This window comes from Pleurodeles waltl, chromosome 2_2, assembly GCF_031143425.1.
Source record: "Pleurodeles waltl isolate 20211129_DDA chromosome 2_2, aPleWal1.hap1.20221129, whole genome shotgun sequence".
In the NCBI taxonomy this organism is placed as follows: Eukaryota; Metazoa; Chordata; class Amphibia; order Caudata; family Salamandridae; genus Pleurodeles; species Pleurodeles waltl.
This window is the reverse complement of record NC_090439.1, coordinates 869953168-869978728: the sequence shown is the minus strand read 5'-3', so window position 1 is coordinate 869978728 and position 25561 is coordinate 869953168. Positions and strand designations below refer to the sequence as shown.

Sequence of the window (25561 nt, the reverse complement as noted above, 5' to 3'; positions counted from 1 at the left end):
TGCCATCCTGGGCCAGGCCTGGCTGGACCCCAGGAGGGCAGCTGCCTGTCTGAGGGGTTGGCAGCAGCAGCAGCTGCAGTGAAACCCCAGGAAGGGCAGTTTGGCAGTACCAGGGTCTGTGCTACAGACCACTGGGATCATGGGATTGTGCCAACTATGCCAGGATGGTATAGAGGGGGCAATTCCATGATCATAGACATGTTACATGGCCATATTCGGAGTTACCATGGTGAAGCTACATATAGGTAGTGACCTATATGTAGTGCACGCATGTAATGGTGTCCCGCACTCTCAAAGTTCAGGGAATTGGCTCTGAACAATGTGGGGGCACCTTGGCTAGTGCCAGGGTGCCCTCACACTAAGTAACTTTGCACCTAACCTTTACCAGGTAAAGGTTAGACATATAGGTGACTTATAAGTTACTTAAGTGCAGTGTAAAATGGCTGTGAAATAACGTGGACGTTATTTCACTCAGGCTGCAGTGGCAGGCCTGTGTAAGAATTGTCAGAGCTCCCTATGGGTGGCAAAAGAAATGCTGCAGCCCATAGGGATCTCCTGGAACCCCAATACCCTGGGTACCTCAGTACCATATACTAGGGAATTATAAGGGTGTTCCAGTAAGCCAATGTAAATTGGTAAAATTGGTCACTAGCCTGTTAGTGACAATTTGAAAGTAATGAGAGAGCATAACCACTGAGGTTCTGGTTAGCAGAGCCTCAGTGAGACAGTTAGGCACCACACAGGGAACATATACATGCACACCTATGAGCACTGGGGCCCTGTGTGACAGGGTCCCAGTGACACATACATATAGGCCACAAACCTATGAGCACTGGGGTCCTGACCAGCAGGATCCCAGTGACACATAACAAACATACTGAAAACATAGTGTTTTCACTATGAGCACTGAGGCCTGGCTATCAGGATCCCAGTGAGACAGTGAAAACAGTGACAAACACCCTGACATACACTCACAAACAGGCCAAAAGTGGGGGTAACAAGGCTAGAAAGAGGCTACCTTCTCACAATATGTACAAATGTTAAACTTGAATGACTACAGGCTTCTGGGGAGGAGGAAGGGTGCATGCGAATCTGCAGCACTACATGCCACGAACAGATGTACACTGGGTAAGTGACATTTTCCGTTCGATGGCATGTGTAGCTGAAGACACACATGCTATGCATAGACTACAAAGCAGTTAATCCTCCCAAAAAAGCGGCGGCTAGCCTGTACGAGTTGAAGTTGTCTGAAATAGTGTTCTTAAGACAGCTTGGCCTACAGTGGCTTGTTGCTGTGAAAAAACATCAACACAGTAGTGTTTTGTAAACGTATGAGGAGTTGACTATGTGGCTGCTTAACATATATCAACCATTGGTATGTTTCCTAAGAACACCATTGACTCGCCTTTCTTGTAGAATGAGCTCTAGGAGTAATCAAAAGTTGTATTTTTGCTTTGATGTAGCATGTTTGTATGCATTTAACAATCCATCTTGCTAAACCTTGTTTTGATATAGGATTGCCTTTATGTGGTTGTTGGAAAGCAACGAAAAGCTGTTTTGTTTTCCTAAAATCTTTGGTTCTGTCTATATAGTACAAAATAGCTCTTTTGAGATCTAGGGTATGAAGAGCTCTTTCTGCCAGAGTCTAGCTGTGGAAAGACGACTGGCAATTACACTGTTTGGTTGAAAAGGAGATACTACCTTTGGTAGAAATTTTGGATTAGTTCTAAGTACAACTTTATGATTGTGTACCTGGAAAAAAGGTTCCTCAAGAGTAAAGGTTTGTATTTCACTAACTCTTCTTAATGAAGTAATAGCTACAAGGAAAGTGACCTTCCGTGTCAAGTATTGTATTTGACAAGAGTGCATGGTTTCAAAAGGTGGTCCTATGAGTCTGGTTTCCATGAAAGAACAGGTGGTGTTCTACGGGGAACAGTGCGTTTTAATCCTTCCATGAAGGCTTTAATAACAAGAATTCTGAAAAGAGAAGTATGCTGAATATTCTGTAAGTATGCAGATATAGCAGTGAGGTGTATTTTGATGGATGAGAAAGCCAAATTTGACTTTTGCAAATGAAGTAAATAACACATCATATATCTTGTATGGATGCTATAAGTGGGTCAGTGTTTTTAGATTGACAGTAGTATACAAATCTTTTCCACTTGTTTGCGTAGCATTGTCTAGTAGTAGGTTTAAGTGCTTGTTTAATTACTTCCATACATTCTGAAGGAAGTTCTAGGTAACCAAATTCTAGGACTTCAGGAGCCAAATCGCTAGATTGAGAGCACTGGGATTTGGATGCCTGATTCGACCTTTGTTTTGGGTTAACAAATCTGGTCTGTTTGGGAGTTTGGAATGGGGTGCTTCAGACAAATCTAGGAGTGTTGTGTACCAATGCTGACATGCACATGTTGGTGCTATTAGAATCATGGTAAGTGATGTTTGACGCAGTTTACTGACCAGAAAGGGAAGGAGTGGGAGAGGGGGAAAAGCGTAAGCAAATCTCCCTGACCAAGTGATCCATAGAGCAGTGCCTTTGGATAGTGGATGTGGGTGTGGGTGTCTGGATGCAAAGTTTAGGCATTTTGCGTTTTCGCTTGTTGCGAATAGATCTATCTCTGGCGTTCCACACTTTTGAAAGTACTTTTGAAGTACTTGGGAATGAATCTCCCATTTGTGTGTTTGTTGGTGATTTCGGCTTAGGAGATCTGCCAACTGATTGTCTATCCTTGGAATGTATTGTGCTAATAGATGAATGTGATTGTGAATTGCCCATTTCCATTTTGTTTGGGCTAGGAGGGACAGCTGAGATGAGTGTGTCCCGCCCTGTTTGTTGCGGTAATACATGGTTGTCATGTTGTCTGGTTTTATGAGAACAGTCTTCTGTTTGAGAAGAGGTTGAAACGCTTTTAGAACAAAAAATACAGCTAATAGTTCTAGGTGGTTTATATGAAGCTGTTTCTGATGGGCTTCCCATTGCCCTTGAATGGTCTGATTGTTGAGGTGAGCTCCCCAACCGATCGTTGATGCGTCCTGTTGTGATTATGATCTGAGGCACAGGGTCTTGGAATGTCCGCCCCTTCATTAGATTGTTACGATTTCACCATTGAAAGGACATATGTGTTTGGCGGTCCATCAACACTAGATCCTGACGTTGACAGTGTGCCTGAGACCATTGTTGTGAGAGGCACTGTTGTAAGGGCCTCATGTTTAGTCTTGCATGTGGAACTATGGCTACGCAAGATGCCATCATTCCTAGGATTCTCATGATAAACCTTGCAGTATATTGTTGATTTTGCTGTATTTGTGGTATGAGATTTTGGAAAGCTTGTATTCTTTGTGTATTTGTATAAGCTAGGGCATTTTGAGTATTTAGCATAGCACCTAGGTAAGGTTGTACCTGTGCTGGTTAAAGATGTGATTTTTGATAATTGATAAATGATCTACCTAGTGCTTTATCTTGGATAATAAAAAATACTTTATTTTACTAAGTACACAAACTACATAAATAAAACGGCTACAAGATCAGGAACATGCTAACCACTATGGGAAATAGACAAGGAATGTTGCAGTGTATCAAGTGATTCTGCTTCTGACTTTGGCTTCAACCTTTGGGTCTGTTCTCAAGTTCGCTTGTGGTAGTTGTATCGTTATTTCTATCAAGGAGGCAAAATTGCAAATATTGTGCTTCTCGGTGTCAGAGATAATTGAGGAACATAAATAAAATAGTCCAGAGACCTAGGATTGAAGTAGGTGATGTGGTACGAATTAAAGATCCTGTTTTGCAGATAAATATGTGCAACTCGAAAGTCTCTAGCCACTAAAGCTTTCAGCAAGACCAGGCTGCGGCTACGTCACGTCTTCTCCTGCCTGGCTTACCTTCTTACAGACACCTATGTGGTCTCACAGAGCAAGCTTTATGAACCTATACGGTTATAGGCAGATTCCACAGCAGAAGGCTTCCAGTCTATGGGTATTCACAATTTTACAATGCAACACCTTGATGGACGGAGTGCTGAAACTTCAGTCCAGCATGACCTTCCAGGCCAGGTCCTCCATGACCAGAAACAAGCATCCTGGGACCAGTTTTAGGGTATCATCCCTTATCAGCCAGCCTTGCTTGAATCGTGCACAGTAAGCAAGGGACCCATGTCTGAGCATACCCTGGCCACTTAGGATAAACAATGCAACACAGCAAGTTGATGGACGGAGTACTGAAACTTTTCAGACCCTCACCCCCAGTCACAGATCTGGGTTAAATCCCTCCTTCCTTTGCTCACCATGCCACCCCAGTTTGGACCCACGCATATGCAAATCAGTCTTGACCCTGCTCCCCATGGGAACAGTCTGGCCCAAACTTCCAGGCTAGGTCCTCGCAGGACCAGTAACAAGCATCTGGGGACCTGTTTCAGGGTTTCACCCCTGATCAGCCAGGCTAGCTTAAATCCAGTGGCACAGTGAGCAACGGACCCACGTCTGGGCATACCCTGGCCTCTTAGGGTAAACGTATATGCAACTTCACTGCACATTAGCATCCCGCTGAACTCTTCTAGGGCAGGGAGGTGGGCCTAGACAATCTTGAGGCCAATTGATTATTCATTTCAGACAGGCCAGCCACAGTCGTAGTCTTTGAGTGTCAGCAGGAAGGAGTGGTGGGACTGGTAGTCTCACATTAGCTCAGAGAAACCCAAAATGCAGCCCCAAAAGAGGAGAAGCCACCCCACTCTACATCTTTCAACTTGATAGTGAGACCACTGTCTCCAGTCCTCCCACATACTGGCTTATAACTAAGACTTCAGGAATGGATTGAAGTAGTCCTCTAATATACACTGCTCATCTGGTAGATTACCTTCATTCTCCATTTTGTACAGTATCCCCACAAAGGAAATCCACATAGATGTCACTGTCTCCCCAGTCAACCATGGCACACACACTCCTTTACTCATTCAGCCACATAAATCCCCTGTAAACACACAGGCAATACACACAACTGTATGCAGTGAAGGACCTGACTGCAAGGGACTAGCAGGCGAATGCAGAGAGGAAGGCCATTCAGCAACTCTTCCTGTGCAGGTTAGATGTAAAAAGACCAATCTTTCCATATTAATACTTTGTTGCAACCACTGTTCAGAGCACGACAGCATGGTGAGCAGACTGTAATTATGTTCGATTAAGGACAGTGCAACTGGTGTGCCCCTCCGGACCACAGAGAGTCACTCTGAGCTGTAATTTGTGATACAGTGGTCCCTAAATCTACTACACGTTATTGCAGTGTACAATGAGGCACAAAATAGTAAAAATAAAAAATAAAATATCAAAAAAAAGCTCAGTCACTCACATTGGTGCATGCTGAAAGACATGGAAGGGCTATTTCCATCCCAGAACTTGGGTGGAGTTCTCATTCACCGTGTAACAATTACTCTTGAAGTGGAGGATGCTTACTCGAGCTTTTGTAGAGCCTCACAAACAAACAGCAATGGCAGACAGCACAGCCTTGTATGTGATACTATGTGAAAAGGCAAGTGGAACTCATCCAAATCAAAACTAATACTTGCTCCAATTCTCAAAATAAGCCTCAGTTAGAGGAGCAGCTTCTCTGGTAAGCAATTGTAGAGCTCAATAGAGAACAGTCTCGGAAGCCATGGGTATATCCTTTAGTCCAGTGCACACCATTAGAGGTAACAAGAACAAAGCTAAAATCTGGGACCCACTTCACGGCAGAGACTGCTGTTAGCCCATATGATCATCTCAGGACACATCAGCTTTGATGTCTCTCCAAGTACAGTAAAAGTGATGAGTGCTTCATTCAAAGATGCCTTGTGTGTTTCTGCTTCAAGATTAAACATTTTATTGTAACAACTCAATGGCTGAATCCTGGAGCCCAGGAGAGATATGCCACACATGTAGTCCCTTGGGAGGAGAGAAGAAATTGGAAGTAAGCCATGGAGACAGTAAATAAGCGATGTGGCTCTGGCATATACCAGGTGTACAGCTATACTTGGAACTCTAAAGTGAGCTATCAAAACACAAGTCTCTCCAAGTGGGGAGTCGGGACACTCCTTGAGATGAAAAGGGTGGTGGTTAATGGGAGCACAGCCATGCATGGCTAATATGAGGGATGCCTTCATGGGCTCCTGAGCCCCATAATACTTGGGGACTGCTCCGTGTCATAGCAGAACCTGTGAGCAGTGGCATTACTGGTCTTTACCAAGCAAATGATTTCTGTGTAGCCCAGCCAAAGATGGTGTTTGCTCATGAGCCAATGTGAATGAAAACATCTCATCAACTGGCCTACTGAGGAGGTGAAATGCAGAACGGACAATTGCAGACAGCAATAGGACAGCACTGCTATACCACCTCATTACTATTCCAGTGGCAGCTTAGGGATAGGGATTCTTCAGTAAACAGAATAATATGTCACAGGTCCAGAACTGAAGCTCCGGCAAAACTGTGGTGCACGTGTGCTGGAGGCCAACCTTTAGTAGATTCCTTCAAAGTGAGCCAGTTAACTCCAAGTTGGCCTTCCTATTCGTGGCCATCAAGGTGAGCAATTCTGGTGAGCGTCCAAGACTTTGTGGTGGTAGGCCACATATAAGCATTATTATACAGGAGAATGCTGAAGCACTTAGTCTTTCTCAGCCCTTTGATTCATGCAAATGATTTTGAACTACTATGGCTTTGCTCCACTAGAGACTGACCACCAGATTGCTGTCACTGGTTGCTATTATGCTTTTAACTGAATCTAGAATATGTCCAACACTACATGCGGGTGGTGCTGACTTTTGCAGCTGTCTCTGTGGCTTCACCCCAAGGGCTGGCCACCTTGCATCCATTGTTCCTGCACTGTAACCTGTCCTGCCATATCTTAAGAACTGAAAAACAACCAGACGCATTGACTCCGCAGTAGATGAACTGTTAACAACAAAGCAACCATCCCGATGCACAAGTTCCCGAGCAGTAAAGTGTCAGTAGTGACCTCAGAGCTGCTCCCAAATAACTACAGTATTGTCACCTGAACCTGAAGCAGCTCACTGGAAAGAGTGTCAATCTACCATTACATCCTAAACAGAAGTGCAGCCTTTGTGCAAATTCACTTAGAGACTGTGAAGCCTTTTAAGCGCAAATACCAGCTCACAATAAACATCAAGGAAATTATGCAACAGAGAATCTTTCCGACTGACACACATTATTCTAAATCAGAGTCAACACATCACAGAAGGACTATTGGATAACACCTGAAGACTTTCACACAATTAGATCTCTAGCCATTGTCAGCTAAGAATACCATCATCACATATAGTAAGAATTGAGTCATAGAGTTGAACTTACCTTTATTGGGTATGTGCATAAGAATAGGAAAGAGAAAGTAAAATCTCCTCAAGGGAAATGTTTGGGTGAAAACTATTTCCATGTCAATCACAAATGAGGATGCTCTGTATGTGAGGGTGCTCTTTGTGGAACTGCCTCAGTGACTGGAGCCATGTGAACTGGCATTGGATGGGAACCACAGATTATATGCAGTCTAATAAACAAAAAAGGACATTGCCCTAGATGTTGTTACTAGAGTTCACATCTTCAAGATGGTGAAAGAGATCCTTCCCAGTAGAAAGAAGAGAAAAAATCTAGGGTTCAGGGGGCACAACATCTCACTATTCCCTGTAGGGAACAACAATAATATAGAGGGAGTTAAGGTTGTTACCCAAAAGGTGAAATGAACCTTACATACTCATTGAATTATTCCAAGACTTGAATTAGGGAGCAATCAGTAGGGTAAAGTAATACGTGCACAATTACCAAAAATGAACGTTCAGAAGACACGCTGAGGGTCAATCGCATGGTGCTAGTTTCCACAACGCGACTTCACATTGTTTTGGCAACCCGCTACTGTGTACTTCGGGCCAGGAGGATTGATCAGTATATTTATCTACTTGGTGAACAGTGCGACTTTGGTAACCCGCAACCGATACCATTTTTGAAAGCCACCTGATGCAACAGTATTATCCTATGAGGTCTCATTTATTGACAGATTGATCCCAGTGTGTAAGAGCTGGATGATGACATCCTGAGGAGATTCCTCTAATCACTCACGGATCGAAACATTGACAATACTTTCTCATATGGTTAAAGACAATTAGAATACTAAGGGTATAGTCTTGTCTCTCAGACTACCCCATGCATTTGCTAGTTTGATTTTGCCATTGGGATTGGTGCCGCACCTTTGATTCACGTCTTCACACACTTTAAGTCATATGGAACTGAATTGAATGATCAATCATTTAATTGACTATATGCATATTCCTTATATAAACATATGTCCTGTTGTCCTTTTTTCTTTTTGGTAATTGTGCACGTATCACTTTGCCCTACAGATTGCTGTTTAATTCAAGTCTTGGAATAATTCAACGTGTATGTAAGGCTCATTACAGCTTTCGGGATAAGTCTCAACTTAAATAAGTTCTACTAGATTATTGTTCTTTTCTTTGTACTCACCCCAGTCCTGTGGGAGTAACGGGTGGTCATTGTTTTGGAGTGTGTCTCAATATTCCCAGCATGTCCCAAATAACACTTACAAAACAACACAACATGATGGAGGTGACCTCCTATTTATGGGACAAAGGAATGCCAGCCTAGTAGGGTTACCCAGTTTAGAACTTTGGTAACTCAACTGTTTTTGCCCACCATGAAGAAGAAATCACTAACATACTTGGACTGGCAGTGCAAGAGAGGAGTACATTTCCTCACAAGAACCTCACCAATCAGTGTTCATGCCAAGTTCCATCCAAACCTATGCGAGATGAAGAACACAAAACAAGCAAGTCTAGAGGAATAAGCAAATGATACACCAGGAGAAGGAACCAACACCTCAGAAGTTGAAACTTGACTGTTATATAGAGGGAAAGCTAATATCAGGGGGTGGAGGGTGTGTATGTGACCCGAATGCAGTTCTTGACCAGATCACCCATACTACAACCCCATAGTGATTTCGAAATTGCATGTTGACAGCTAAATATTGCTAGGGAGGGACAGGTTTGCTTGGAACACCTAACAGCATAGGAGTATTTAATGAATGCCTTTTCATAAACGCCTGTAAACCATATGGTATTTTAGCAAATCTATTTGCAAATTAGGCTGTAAAATGCACCAGTTTGCCCCATAGTTTTGTAATGTTCTTACGGGGTGTACCCATGTAACACAATTTCGGTGGAAGGGGTTGGGTCTGTAGGTACAATTTGCAGACATTCTTTACAACCAATACGTTTTGAACTTCAGCATCACCCACTCGTATTGACAGAAGAGACCACTTTGTCACAAGCTTGAGGAAAGCAGACTGATTTCCAACAGTGAGAGGGCAATTCTTATGCTCTATAGGCCCTCAAATCTTTTAGACTGAACATGTGTCACTTCTACTGATTTTTATCAACTGTGTGTCCAGTCAAAACAAGTGTGATCTATTAAAACTGGTTCCTGTCACAGTTCCACAGTCCGAAAAAGACAACCATTTTCCCTTTACAAACTGCTAACTTTGAAACCCTTCATGAAGTCTCAAGGAGGATTTTCTTCTGGTATTCTGCAGATCAGTATATTTGGGTTTGTTCATGTACAATTCTGGTTGGCTGTTTTTTTGTGCTGATTCACTCTGGCACTTGCTATGAAAGACAAATTTGTCCTAGTGAACCTGGAAAGCCTGTTAGTGCGGCTGCATTAAATCATTTTTATTTTTAAGTCCCTCACACTTCTTGTTTTCTAGAAAATGCAGCAAGAAACATTTAAAAAGGAACTTTATGAACTTCTCTTTCTGCATCTTCTAGGAGAGTCTCCTTTAGAGAAGATGAAGGTGCCCTCCTGGCCCACACTGGGATAACTCAGAAGGTGCTGTCTGGATTGAGCCATTTCCTAGGGATTAAGTTGCACTCCCTCTGGGAGTAGGAGCAGCAATGAGTGTATGGAGGAAAAGATTTCTACATTTCTGAAATGAATTACTGCTTTAATGAAAACATGCAAACCAGGGTCAGTTATATCGATGTATATAATTTTTGTGTCATGACAAGGGCAGTTTCCAAACGTTTATAATGCAAAGAGGAAGGTGGGAGGCTGGTAGGGTAGCCTAGATGAAGAGTAAACAGAGCATAAAAAATAAAAATGAATATACTCTATTTTTCAAGAACTTAAGTTTGGCTTACATTCACATGAATATTTTCCAAATAAAATTAGAGAGCAGAATGTGTCCCCTAAAAACCAGCACAATTTGTATTACATGAATTTCTTTCTCATCATTAATATGCATGTGAAAAAGGCTACTGACTTACAAAAGAAATCCAAAATGCCATGCCCCAGCCTTTGGGCAGGCAGATGTCCCAGCCAGCTCCCCATCCTCTGCGCTCTTCTCCAGTCACTTTTCCTGGCTGTTGAATTAGGAGGACTGGAATCTTGGATTCAGAGGGACCCAGTTCAAGCTTGGATCCTGGCACCAAGAGCTCTCTCCTCAAACGATTGATTTTCTGCAATGATCAAGGAGGATTACTTTGAAAATGCATAAGCATGTAATGAATTACAACTAAGCTTGTTTTATCTTTCTACTGCTCTTAAGAAAACATAATAAGGAACTCCACTTAAATTTACCCAATGGAATGCAGTGCCTTTAACACAAACATACTGTATTTCAATAATGTTTTATTGATTTTGAATAATAACAAATAACATTCTCCTACAGCCACCTTCACAATGATGTGCTGCTTAAAGTGTAACTGGTCTTTAAATTTTAAAATTTGCCTTGTGTCAACCATTACAATTTCACCTTGTTAAGTTCAATATAGTACTATCTGAAGGGCCCTTAATGCCCTTCCGCTAGTTAATGCCCTGTAGTCTCTGACAAAGTTTTTGGCCACCACATCTTCTCGAAGATGTGTTCTTCCCCTTGTATGAAATGAGAAATATTTTCCATAGCCATTATGTAAGACACTTTCCCATACCAATCATTCAGTGTGGGTGTCTGTGTTGCTCCTAAATGCATTAGTATCACTTCTTTTACAGATGGCATCAACGCATTCATCAGCCTAGTTTGACTCTCATGCCTACAACCATTCTACCCAGGTATCCATGCCAAATTATGCTGGCTGGGAAAATATCAGGATGAAGCACTAAAAGTGATTGCCTCTATCGCTTTTAAAACCTCATCCTGGCATGTTCCTGTTAGGTCTCTCTTACATTAGTGGAAACCGAGTATGGCAGTATTTCACTATCAGGACATGTAAAACACAACAGTACATGTCCTATCTTTTAAACACACTGCACCATGCCCATGGAGCTATCTAGGGCCTACCCTAGGGGTAACTTACATGTAGTACAAGGTAAGATTTGGGCCTGGCAAGTGAGTACACTTGCCAGGTTGAATAGGCAGTGCAAAACTGCACACACAGCAACTGCAATGGCAGGTCTGAGACATGTTTACAGGGCTACTTAATCAGGTGGCACAATCAGTGCTTCAGGCCTACTGGTAGTGTTTGATTTAAAGGCCCCGGGCCCACACGGTACACTATACAAGGGACTTACTAGTAAATCAAATATGCCAATCAATGACAAACCAATCACCAATACAATTTAGACAGACTGCATATGCACTTAAACACTGGTTAGCAGTGGTAACATACCCAGAGTCCCAAAGCCAACAAAAACAGGTCAGAAAAAGTTGGAGGAAGTAGGCAAACAGTTTGGGGATGACCCTGCAAAAAGGGCCAGATCCAACAGTCACTAATTTATGGAAACCTCATATTATGTGCATTATTGTGTCCTTCTTACAAATAATTTCTCTGGCAAAGCTTGGAGTGTTGCCTTACTGGCATCATTTATGCAGCATGATGTTCACTACCATCTGAATAGTATTTTTTTACCTGCTTCTCTCCCTTGTACAGGCTTGATCTCCCTATAAGCATTTCAATTTAGTATTTCCTATTGTTCTACAGTGAATTCAAGTCATATGACTTTATCCCAACTGGTCTGGGAAGCCTTCTTAGACATCAATGTTCCTGCAACAAGTAATCTATACATTTCAAATATAAGTGTGCATCTTCTGATACTTTCTGTAACAGCTTTTCAAATTCAGAGAGTGAAAGTGTAGCAGCTGTTTTTACTTCTTTTTGCACGATCCAGTGTCTGATTTTTATATACCTACACCTCTTGGATTCACTTAGGCCATAATGTATTATATTTTATTCAAATGACTAAATCTCTGCTTTTAAAAAGGTCTATAATTTTGATGCATTTGGCCTGCTGCCATTCCCCAAAGGCCTTTCCATCTAGTACAGGCCCAAAGTGAGGTTTTCCAAACAATGGTGTGTACAGTAACAGGTGATCCTTTTCCAATCCACCTACGTTATGCCATACTTGGAGAGTGGCATTTATGATGATGCTTATATTTTGGTCCCATTCATAGGACTTCTCATAGTGGGTTCTCTACTAGAAATTGGTCTTTAAAATGCCAATATAGCTCTGTTTCGGCTTTAAGACATTCTAGAAGACAGCTTAAGTGAGCTGATGATAAAATACTTAAAAATTGGGGATCCCCTATTTTCTTCTTTCTAGTGACCGAATCATGACTTTGGTTGCTACTCTCATTTTCCACCTGCACCCCCCGCCCCCCCCAATTGGGAGCGAAGAAGCACCCTTGGGTAAGGACATCATTTAATGGAGGGATACAGCTATGTCATGGTAAGGAGTAGTTGCTTCAACTCTGTATCTCGTTCTGAAATTATCTTGACAATGGAAGAAAGTTAGTGTTGTGTATACATTTTAGTATCATTCTTAGCTGAACTTATAGGTACTTAAATGCGCTCTGGCTCCTAGCAAATGATGAGTTAGTGCTAAGCCAGGCCGACTCATCCTTAGAAATGTTTATCCCCACTGCCTTCCAACTGAATGCAGGTCAATCCCACAATTGTACAAAATATGCCTAATTCTTCCATCAGAGGGGCAGCAATTGTTTTGGTTCTGTTTGGATCAGTAGTATATTAGCTGTGAACAGGGAGAGTTTGAATTCATCTCTATGGAGTTTCACTTCCTATATAGTTTATGTATTTTATATCCGCTGTGTCAGGGGTTCTAGGCAGAGTGCGAAAAGGAGGAGTGGCAGAGGATGCCCTGCCTTGTTCCTTTCTCTGTGTGCACTACTGTGGATTCCCGTCCATTGACTTGTATCATAGCAGCAGGTCTGCGATACCCAGCAATTATTCCATCAGATATAAATTGATCACCTAGGCTTCTACATCTCAAATGTTCAATCACTCAATCAATCAGTAGATTTGCAGAGCACTACTTTTCACCAGTCAGGGTACACAGGCACTGGCAGGGTCCAGAAGATTAGCTGAATAGCCAGGTCTTCAGGAACTTTTTGAACTCTTGTAGAGATCGGGAGGTCTGTAGATGAAAGGGTAGCTTGTCCCATGTCTTTGCTGTGAGGTGGGAGGGGCGACCTCTGCATCTGCTACATCAGAGGTGGGGAGGTGGTTAGAGAAAGTGATGCAGAGCGTCTGGTGGGCTGATGCCAGTTCTGCTGGTGGTTCAAGCAGGGGGGGGTCAGCAATTGTGTAGGGCCTTGTATGCATGGGTCAGGCGCTTAAACTGGCATCGTTTGTGTACAGGGAGCCTGTGGAGTTCTCTGAAGTAGGGTGTGATGTGGGTTCCTCTAGGCAGATCCAGGACGAGTCTGGATGCAGCATTTTGTATGGCATGTAGTCGTCAGAGGAGGCAAGCTGTGACCCCTGTGTAAAGAGCGTTGCCGTAGTCCAGACGACTGGAGATGAGAGCTTGGGTGATGGTGCATCTGGCACTTTGGGGAAGCCATTTGAATATCTTATGAAGCATGCAAAGGATGAAGAAGCAGAAGGAGGAGACAGAGTTGATGTGAGTCTTCATGGTTAGCTTGTTGTCCAGAATGATGCCTAGGTTGCCAGCATGGTCAGTGGGGGTAGGAGTTGGTCCGAGTTCTGGGGGTCACCAGGATGCTTTCCATGGAGAGCTTTTGTTTTAAAAAATCAGTACCTGTCTTGTTGAGCTTCAGGCATTTGTTCTTCATCCAGCTGGCGATATCTGTCAGGCAGTTGTAGAAGTTGGTATTGGCGCTGGTGGTGTCTTTGGGAAGGGAGAGGATGTATTGTGTGTCCTCAGCATAGGACATGATGTTGAGTCTGCGGGTTTTGGCGAGGCTGGCCAGAGGCGTCATATGAGTGCTGAAGAGGGTGGGTTCTGAGCGACCATCTTTGGGGTACGCCATAGATGATTTCCTTGGGTTCAAATGTGAAGGGGATAGGAGGAGGACTTTTTTGCATTCTTCCGGTGAGGAAAGAAACTATCCATCTGAAGACAGTTCCTTGAATGCCTATGTTGTGCAAGGCTTGTGAGGAGTGTGTGGTGGAAGACTACATGAAAGGCTTCTGAGAGTTCTAGAACAAATCAGTGCTGCAGTCTCTCCTCGGTCAAGTAGGGCACGGATGTTGTCAGTAGCTGCAATGAGGGCTGTCTCAGTGCTGTGGTTGCTGTGGAATCCCGATTTGGAGGATTCAAGTAGGAGGTTCAGTTTCAGATGTGAGGAGAGTTGTTGGTTGATGGCTTTTTCAAATACTTTAGCCAGGATCAGGAAGACTGGTGAGTAGTTGATGCATTCGTTGGAGGTCTGCCAATGGTTTATTTAGTAGGGTGTAGACTTCTCTGTGTTTCCAGCGCTCAGGGAAGGTGGCCGTGGCAATTGATGTGTTGAACAAAATGGCAAGTATGTGGCTGATTTTGGCTTCGCCTAGGTTGAAGATGTGGTGAGGGCATGGGTTGGTTGGGGCCCCGGAGTGAGCTGCTTTTATGATGGAGGCGGTGTCCTGTGGGGCAAGCTGGGTCCATTCTGTTAGCCAGATGTCTGCGGTGGTAGAGGGGTCTGAGTTTCTTGAAAAGGTCCGTGGCTTTGGGCTAGGGTTTGAAGTTTCTGTAGATGTTGGTGATCTTGTTGTGGAAGAAGTTTACAAGGTTGTCACAGAGTTCCAGTGAGGGGGTAATGTTGTTTGTTGCAGCTGAGGGGTTGAAGATTTTTTTGACAATGCTGAAGAGTTTTTTTGCTGTTAATGGAGTTTGATTTGATGCGTGAGGCTAAGGCCTTTTTCATTGATTCGGACAACTGTCTGTGGTAGAGGTTGAGGGCTATCTTTGTCGTCGTGTCCTTGCTGGTGCACCATCTTCTTTCCAATTATTAACAGTGTCGTTTAGTGGTTTTGAGATCTTCAGTGTACCAGCTAGCCTGTTGGTAGACCTTCTGTTAGTGTTGCTGACGATTAGGCCTGTTGGGCAGTTTGTGATCCAACTGTTGAAGTTTGATGTTCTGATCTTGGTTGTTGGAGGAGATGGGGTGGTGGTGTTGAAGGCATTGATCCATGTGTCCTTCGAGACTTTGCTCCAGCTGTGGCAGGAGGCATTTGGCAGGCTGGCGGTGGAAATCTGTGAGCTGGTGATGTTGAAGTGGATGATAGAGTGGTCAGTCTGGGTGAGTTTGTGATGTGGCTGTACCTGATGTGGTCACTGGAGGCGAAGATAGGGTTTAGCATGTGGCCGTGGACAACTTGAGTGAGTCCAGTGTTGCTCATGCTATGAAAGAGATTGGCAATGTTGATGTGATTGGGGTCGTTAAGATGGAAATTGAGGTTGCAGAGGAAAATGTAGTTGTTGGATAAATGTAATTACATATTGTTTAAGCATATCAGGGATTCAATGGCAGAAAGGTATTCTTTTCATTTGCAGCCCCAGTATTAAAATCTGGATTAACTGGCGAGAGAGCAGAGTATGAGCCCCTACCCAGTTATGAAACCCAGCACCACAGAAAAAAAATCACGTTTTAGTCAAGGTTTACCTGTGCTAGCTGCACCCCATAAGTGGCAGGCTTCTTGCAAAAAAATGCATTTAAAGAATTTTTAGAAGCACTAAAACAAATTTATATCCAGAAAATTATACAGCAAAATCCCAAAACAAATTTAATAAAAGAAGAAAAATGTAAATGAACTACCAGGTCTTTCATGCAGACATTCTCCACAAGCTCTTAATCTACATTTAGAGCTGATAAGGGGGGTGAGAGTATTTTTAATAATATCACCATTTATAGTTTAATGACCAAAAGCCTACTTTACAGAGAACGAGTTACTTATGTTCTTTCACATTTTGTTTACTTGATACTCTGTCGAACCACAGAACATACACTCCAGAATCTCCATTGCATGATTGTCATCTTCAGATTCTTTCAATCCAGTGTCTTTTATGTTATAAGCTAACTTGTCTTCCCTTTGCAAATGCCCACACTCATTTCCTAGCAGAGACAGGAGGGTGGCATGTGAATGCAGAAAGTCTTCTAGCTGCAAAACTACTGCTACAGGTAAGTAACCATTTCGTTCTGCAGCATGAATCTTTCTTGATTCACATGCTGTGCATAGATTACGTAACAGTGCTCTCCTGTCCTGTAGGAAGATAGGAGAAGGAGTTTGTGTGCTATAGAGTGAGTACTTGAGCTCACTCCACAGCATTCAGACCCAACAACAGAAAAAAGAACCTGAAAATGTTGACAACGCAATGGAAATTCCAAGGCGTACCTGTCACGTTATAAAGGAAGGACAGACCACCAAATGTTTGAAGATGGCACCTCCTCAAAAAAAAAAAAAAAAAAAAGGAGAAACCAGACAATTATAGACACAACCACGATGGCAAAATAATGCGTAGCAGGCCAATACAGCAAGAGTTGCGCTGCAAAACCTGTGTCCGTTGCATCTCTTAGTGACAATTCTAGAGTGAACTCTAGTATGTAAAGGCTTTAACACTGCGTGTTCTCTTCGGCGGCGAACAGATCTAGTAAAGGCAGATCCCACTGTTCTAAGATGTCTAGTCCGAGTTCTGGATGAAGACATAATTTGTGGTCTGCCAGCTGAGACCTGCTCAGCTCATCTGTTCCCGTGTTGAGGGACCCTCGAAGGTGGCTGGCTGCCAGAAGCATATGCTGATGGTCCAGCCATTCTAAAGACGTAAAGCACAGGGGCCATGACCCCGTCATGTCCTGCTTGTTCCACTATCACATGGTAGATGTGTTCTTTGCGTTGACCTTCACCAGCCTCCGACCAATTGTCCGAAAAAAGGCTTTTGGGGCCAAGCGGAATGCCTGGAGCTCATCTGAGATCACTGTGCAGTAAGTCCACTCCATGTGAAGTAATACTCTTTGGACATTTAATAGAAAGCATCTATTAGTCCTAAAAGTGACAGTACACAAAATTAAAAAGCAGACTGAAAACATTTTTAAACTCAATATGCACTCCGCTTAACTATTGTGGGGTACATAGGATTCATACAGGAGTTTCAACAGAGATTACCAAAGGTAGGTCTAGAAATGAGCATAAAAAATATGTCTATAAACACAATAGACCAAAAATTAGAAGATAAGTCTAGGGATTCAAGAGACGGCCAGACACGTTATCTTAGCCTAGAACAAACCCAAGCTGAATATACATCTAGAACAGTCAAGAAAAGCCACATGCCGTAGCGAAGTTATCGGACATCAACATTTTGCATATGGTGAATCTTGTGGGGCTTTCTTTGGCCTGGAAGTCTAGAACAGTTAAGAATAAACCAAAATAAAGTAAGTACTAAATCCAGACTTCTGGGTTATATATCTAAAAAGTCAGCAATCAAGTCTGCTTTCTGTGAGTTCTTTTGGACATTACCTAGGGAAGAGGTGTCATTGTGAGAGCTATTTGGCAGTACAGGTGCTTCATGAACTCACTCTTGAGCAGCAGGGAAAAATTAATCTCTTATCCTTGCAAATGAAATTTCTAAATCTATTTCAGACCATAAGAAAACAAATTATTTAAAAAAGTGATTGACCAGGGAGCCATGGTGACCAGATAGAACTGTGAACTGGCAGTACTGGCCATTTACAATGAACCAAAAGTATTGGCCATCTAAGGGCGAATGGGGATGTGGAAGTAGGCATCCTTGGGGTCCACTGATGTTATGAAGTCCGCTTTGCAGAGTAGAGGATGTACTGAGCATGGGGTCTAAGATGGACAGAAGTCCTTCTCTGGACTGAGGATGTTTTTGCTAAAAAACAATGATCTTTTGGTGTGGTGGCACAAGTTGTTTTGCACCCTTTTGTAGGACCACTTGGGCATCTTCTTTTACAAGAGTTAGTTAGACTTGGATGATGATGTGTTGGCTTGGTGGTATGCTAGCAAGTGATGTGTGGAAGTGTAAGCACTAGCCCTGCTGAACTACTGCTAACCACTGATCTGAGGTGATTTCCTTACAGCAAGGGCAGAAATCCTTAAGTGTTCCTCAATATGAGTTGTGTGATTCAGCGGGGTAGCCTGGGCGAGCCAGCGCCTGGAAGCACAGGCTCCTTTAACATAGCCATCTCTGCCCCTACATTTGCCATTGTTACCCCTGCAACCACCCTCTGAGTATCCCCTGTCTGTTTGGGACCTGTGAAAGCCTTGCTGTTGGTGGTGGTAGGTTTACCAGAGGTTGTGGTCTTGTTCCTGAATTGCTGAATACAAAAAGTAAAGTAGAAGACTGGAGGGCATCTATGGACTTTGAAGTCTCGCTGTTCTTCTTTAGGCTTTCCAACATCTCATTCACATGAGATGCAAAGAGATGTTCTCTTACAACTGGGCTTTTGAGGTGTTGCTGCCCCTTTGGTTTTAATGTCGAAAAGTGATGCCATATTGCCATACAAAGAGGTGTAGCAGTAAATTAGAGTTTATACTGTGGAAGGTAACAGCCACAGCGTTGAGAGGACAGCGCATCCTGGCAATATCCACAGCAACTATTTCTTCCCCATTTTCTGTAGGCATCAGGGAGGTGCTGTACCAGATCCAGTAAATCAGATGTACCCTAACAGCGAGCCAATCAAATTGGCAATATGCCATTGTGGGGTTGCATCAACAGCAAGGCACTTGCTGGTGGCGTCAAGGAGCGGACTCTCTTTACCGGAAGGGAGTTGTCCCCGACTGCTTTAGCGGAGGCCTTCTTTCTTGCTGTATGTACCACCAGGGAGGCTGGGGGTACCTGGCCATGGATGTAAAGTGGGTCGTTAAGAGGAACTTTAAACTTTTTCCCACCCGTGGCGTGAATACCTTTGCCCTGACAGGGTCTTTGATATTATTTGGGTCTGTCTTGAGCATGTCCTTGAACACAGGCACAAACTGGATGATACGTTCTGCTTTGGAAATGGTCTCCACCAAAAACCTATCCTCATTTTGTAGGATATACTTGTCAACTTTATAGTGGCAGGCCGCTCTGTGAATGATGGCATGAGACTCAGTAGTATCATCTGTCGGGAATTGCTTGGCCAGGATGGTTCCTGATATGGATAAGCCGCAGGGTTGACACTGCAGCCGCCCCCGGGTCAACCTGCCCCCTACTCCAGCAGGTTGGTCTCAAAGCCAAAACATAAGGGCTATTTGGGTCAGAATTTGATTACACTGACCTGTCAAGAAACTATGATGGAAGTGAAGGGGAAGTGAGTATTGGTGTAGTGTGGTGCATGATGAATTTCTTTTGCCCAGCATCAAGGTATTCTGCTAATCTCTGGTACCCTTTGCACGTGAAGGGGATGGAGGTTGTTGGGCCGATGAGTGTTGAAGTTCAACCCCTTCACTGGGAGCATGCTCAGCTAGGAAGCCTTTTCTCGATGCTAACCAGAGTCCGAGGGCTGCCATTTTGGGCTGGACTGTTCCTACTGGAGTAGGGTCAAGAATGATGTGCATATGGGTAGGTCCAAGCTGAGGTGGCCTGTTGGTCAAAATAAAAGTGGACTGGGAGACTGACCAGAGTAAATAACAGAGGCAGAGATTAATTTTAGCATTCAACCCATAACTTTTTTTTTATATTTCAGTGCAACTCCCTAAGTGGGACTGGTATGCCCAGAAAAGGGTCCCAGGCACACTGTCACAATGGAAGCAAGCTATACCCATCTGACAAGTCCTAATTATGGCAACACCACTCTTGGGTTGCTTGTGTTCCAGTTCAGGGAAGTCCTAGCCTGGCAGATCTGATTGGACAGCTCCTATTGGAGCAAGGTCAAGAATGATTTGCATACGGTTGGGTCAGACTGAGGTGGCATGGTGTGCAAAAGAACAATGGATCCAGAAGCAGCTGCGATTAATTCAAGTATTCCAACCATCACTTTTTGTATACTTCAAAGCCAGAGGATGGCAGTGGGCTGGATGCTGCAATTTTCTTTCTGCCCTGCTTGGGGCTCAATGCCTGACTACTGCAGAAGCGCACCGCACTATGACTCAATGTGGGGACATTTAAGTAATTGGGGTTTATCCCCTGGATTTGCGCTGGAATAATACTTGTGCCCTCATTGTGTCTTCTTGGTGCTGAGATCTGTTGGTGTTGATGTTAAGGGTGCACCGGCCTGATGATCTTCCACAGAAGTACTCAAGGACAAGGTCTCAGGCTGAGCATCATTTAGGCTACTGGGAACTCGGAGGGACCCGCCGGCTGAAAATGTCAGGTGTCTCGGAGGATGACTGCTGAAGCATTCTTCTTACACTGAAAGGCGAGGCAGAACCACAGGAGGTCTTGCTGTGGTTGGGGCAGAGACAGAGGTTGATAACGTAGTGCTCGTCGGCTCACTGGTACTTCTATTTGCCCCATGAAGAGAATTGGAAAGATGTATGTTGTTCCTTAACCCCCTTGCTGTATGCATTCTCCAGGGTGAGCAAGGTGGAGATCGCAAAGATCTGTCTAGGTCAAAGACCTGAATAATGGCCACTTGGAGGCAGAAGCAAAGTTGTTGTAGTAGGTAGAAGTAGAGCTATGTTTATCATCAAAAGAACAGTTGAATAGAGGTCAGTCATGAAGTGATTGGTATCTGAATTCTTGGTCTTGAAGAGTGGTGCAGGCTGCTCCCAAAAAGCATTGAGGATCACATCGATCTCAGAGCCATTGCTGAATACGTCCAGTTTCTGAAAGAAAAAACACAATCCAAGGTGGAGTCTGTGCTCATATGCATGGTGGACTTAAGGAGGATTCAGAGAACATCCCATTGTAGTGTGGTCAGTTTTATGTATCCTTTGCACGTTAGCTTTAGGCGTTAGGCCTTTATGCACTTTGCCCTGGATGTATTTTATTCCTTTGCTCGCAGCATAGAGCCTCTGTGCACTTTGCTCTAAATGCTTTTTATTCAGCTTCGTACTGTTATTTTTTCAAATAGCCAGTTCTACAGTCTTGTTTTATTTTTTATATCACACTGTTTAGCCTACTTCAGCACTGGAGTTTTCAACAACACATTCTTGTTCACTCTGTGCTCCAGTCAAGGATACAGTCTGGTACATTGCCGATTGACGTGGTAGGAGTTTAGTCTTTGGCATTCTTGCGTAGGGACATTTTGTGATCACACTGACATGTTAGTTATAAAAACACTTCCTTGTCCTAATACAAGAAAGAGGGAGATTCCGACCAGGGAACCACAACTAGACGCTGACTGCCTCGTTGCAGATGCTGAAACAGATCACAGGCCTTTGCTCAGGTATGAGGGTTGATGGCTTCCCAGGGAATCTAAAAGACAAGTTAGAAGCTTAACATGCTGTGCTCAAAATAGAACTAACAGAGAGAGTAGAATTTATTAACACCATGATAGTGTTATTCTTATGTTTCACTCTCCTCGTGACTATTTCAATCATACTGTGTTGTATGGTTCTGGTTATTGCGGCTCACGCCTTAATATCTAAAATGCAGTTGTTTTATTAAAACAATCTATAAAACTCAAACTGCCTTTGTCATTTGTATATATCATACTGTAAATGAGAGAGTTGGTTTGGATCTGAGTGACCACGACTTCCCTGAGAAGTTCCAAAGATGTCATGCGCTCGGCTGCCCAATCATCTCTTCCCCTCGGGAGAGATGAGGCACTGCTAGTTAGCCGGAGCAAAACCGGATTTGGGGTGACAGTGGTCCTTCCAAGTGGGTAAGACTTAGTCCCCCACACCAGGAACAACCCTGCTACCTAGAAATCGAGTAGTCTCATTTAGGATAATGAGAGCCCATGCGACATGGTGCCGCCAACGATTGGTCTGGCTCTAATTTTCGGGTCCGGCTGACTCTCTCGGTGTCATATATATATTGACTCCTCGGTTCCATTAACGGAGACGTCCATGGCGCTGAGGATTTCCACCACCACAATATAGGTATGTCCTATTCTTTTGTGGTCGGTTGTTCAAGCTTGAACTCTGAAAGGAAAATCCCGATATTGGTGTCCCTTCTCTGACCTAGTGCTGTTTTTATAATGGCGAATCCTCAAGTAGTAAATATAGCGCTTAATATGCGACAACCGCTCACAGGACATCTGATAGCACATGGTCTAACGAACCAGGGGGGTCCGGTCACGTTTGTGGTGGACACCCATGCAGCCTATAGAACAGAGCTTTTTTATTCTTGGGTTGTATTTCCAGCAGTTGATGGGGGTGCACACACTTTTCATGATTACACTATTGCGAATGTCCCTGGACAATACAGGGCATATGCATACTTAAAGATACCTTTATCTTATCAAGAACACCATAATTGGCTTGATGGCGCCCTCCCACACACAGTAGCACAAGTTAGGTTAGGTCCACTGAGTAATGATGGTCCTACCTGGCCTTTACTGGCTACAAACACACCATATCCTGCGGTTGCTAACTTGGCGGTGGCTGAAGTTCATCGTTTATATATAGATTTAGCGACTACATATAGAAGATTAGTTCAGTTTGTAATGCAGACACTAAATACAAACGCAGCGCGTGCTGCTCCGGCGCAACCACATGCGGTAGTTCCGGGTATCAGTCCAGCCACTGTACACTCAGTTATGGGTAAAGTACCGGCAAAACGAGAGGAAACTCCGTTTTGGCTGGCGCAAAAAATTAATACGCTGGAAGCAGTATTTCCCCATACGGGACCTCAGGATAAACATAGAATATTGACGATGTGTTTGCCGTATGGAATGGTTCCTACTGTGGACCATTGTAATACCTGGGGCACGGTGTTTGCGGCGCTCTACACTACAGCACACGGTACACCAACTTTGGCTAATCTACCGGAAGTGCTAAAACAAAGTCAAGATGAATATGGGGCTGCCCCAGCCTTAGATTTAGGGATGCAGCTGATGGGCAATTTTGCCGCAGTTTCTTCTATTATTTTGAGTAATCTCAAAGGAGAGGCAGTAGCACTAGCGGTGCGTATGCGTCTTCGAGGCGTCCCGCAACTTAATCAAGAGCGGGAGCTGCCGAGAATAATAGCAGAAACATATTCAAGTATCGGTCGTGATAGCCTAGGGGCTAGACCTCAAAAAACACAGTTACAGGGTAAGAGTAGTAAGGATACTACTAAACAACAGCAACCTGAGGGTACTAAAAAGCGCTGGGAGAAAAAACAGCAAACACCTAAAAAAGACAGGGGACAATCTCCGCAACCGGAGACTCCACAAAATAGGTATAATCTCAGGAATAGGGATAATTTGAAGACGCCTGATAGATATCAATATACTGATACACACCAATCTCGTTCCTTTCAGGACTAATCGGAAAAGAGAAATGAGAGAGGTGGGCGGTCAGAGCGGAGATCAGAGTACGTGAAACCGAGACAGGAATCACAAAGCTCAACAGAGGTTTCTGTCAAGAAAGAAGAGAAACCGATCCAACAAAAACAGCAATTTAAAAAGAAGAAGGTGGCGGCAGTCTCAGTTAGACATGCCACACAAGAAGAGAGTTCTCTTGAAGAACAAGACGTGGGTGTTAGCACTGTTAGACAGCGCGGCAGAGGTCACAATAGTTCGCTGGAATCTTCTAGAGCATCTGGAGGTGAAAGCAACTGATGACTTCATACAAGTCGAAACAGCAGATATGCGTGTCTCTGATCCCGATAGAGTTTATACAGTAACTTTACAATTAGAAGGGGACATTGAGCGCACTATAAACGCCATCTTTTGGGACCGTGTGGTCATATTGTATGACATTCTGCTGGCAGAACAGGATTGGCCCCCGGACTTTGTTCGCGACTGTCCAGTTGGGGAGGAGGTTATTATACCTTCATTCTCACCACTTGTTCCAGGAGAACTAGCAGAGTCCAACAGTAATACATGGGCTCTGGCACAAGCACCCGCATTATATAGAAATCATGTGGGGTGGGATAGGGATTCACCTTATCATGTGATTCCGATAAAGGGCGAACCTCAGCCGCAACCGCATATCCCATAGAATTTGAGGCAAGGGCATCGGTACGGGAAATACTTACACAATTGGAGTACCAGGAAGTTATTGAACCCTGTGTCTCGCCGATGAATAATACCTTATTTCCTGTAGCTAAACCGGACCTTTCTTATAGGACAGTGGTGGATTACAGACATTTAAATGGACATACACGCACATATGCAATACAAAATTCACACAGCGCAGCGCTCATGAATAATATTGTGCGTAAGAAATACAAAACAACTTTGGATATCTCGAATGGATTCTTCTGCCAGAATATAGCGCCTGAAAGTAGGGACTATATGAGCTTTAGTGTGTTTGGCTCTCAGAAAAAGTTTTGTCGTTTGCCTCAGGGGTATAAGAATAGCCCAGGACTATTTTCGGCTTGTGTAACTGAAATTCTGCACGAGTTGGACCCTGAAGCTTTGTCATATGTTGATGATATATATCTGACAGACAATGAGTTACTGCGACATTTAAGGCGGGTAGCGTGCACTGTTGTGGGTTTTGCTGAAATTGGCTACAAATTTAATTTTAAGAAATCAAAAATTGCCTTCCTCAGCGTCATTTTCCTGTGATATGAGTTGTCGAATGAGGGCAAGAGCTTAGCGCCACACTTTTTGGAAAAATGTGCACAGTTGCAACCTCCTAATACGATTCGGAAACTCCAGTCGTTATTGGGGTTTCTAAATTTTGGCAGAACTTACATTCTTGATTACGCTACATGTATAAAACCATTATACGAGTTGATTCGCCCGAATTTCTCGAGTAGATTTTGGACGAATGGACATACACATATTCTTCGCGATTTGCAAACGGATCTCTTAGCAGTAAAGCATTTACACACTCGGGACAATAAAACGCATCTGGTCATCAGGGTTATACCTGGAGCCGTTGGGTTTACGTATGTCACCTTTAATGAGGGTGATACGGTCCTGATAGCATGCAAGTCCCACTTGTATTCTGCTGCAGAACAACGTTTTGCACAGACTGAGAAAATTCTCCCTGCTGTACAGATGGCTGTGATTAAAGAACAACCTCTTGCCCAGGGCCAACGCATCATTGTCGTTTCCCCGTTTCCAGCCTTAGAGGCTGTTACAAAAGCGAGTGTTCCTAATTCGAAAGCTCTACACCCGCGATGGATACAATGGGCAACATCTTTAACAGCCACTGATGTGGATTACATATTTGACCCTAAACTGCAGACTCAAGAATTTCTTCATTATGAAATGGAGTACCCAGTTCCAGCTGGCACATTGCCTATTGATCAATATCAGGTGGTCATGTACACCGATGGCTCTGCACAACCGGCGGTTGGG

The 25561-nt window shown here is 43.7% G+C and overlaps 1 protein-coding gene across 2 annotated transcripts in view; it reads right to left on the bottom strand.

Moving 5' to 3' along the window:
* The window catches only part of POP1 (POP1 homolog, ribonuclease P/MRP subunit), a 287819-nt gene that overhangs the window by 55148 nt on the left and 207110 nt on the right, over nucleotides 1-25561 (bottom strand). For both annotated transcript variants that reach the window (XM_069220529.1, XM_069220530.1), the window contains exon 13: nucleotides 10308-10499. In XM_069220529.1, coding sequence (XP_069076630.1) covers nucleotides 10308-10499 — 192 coding nt within the window. The remainder of the gene's footprint in view (nucleotides 1-10307; nucleotides 10500-25561) is intronic.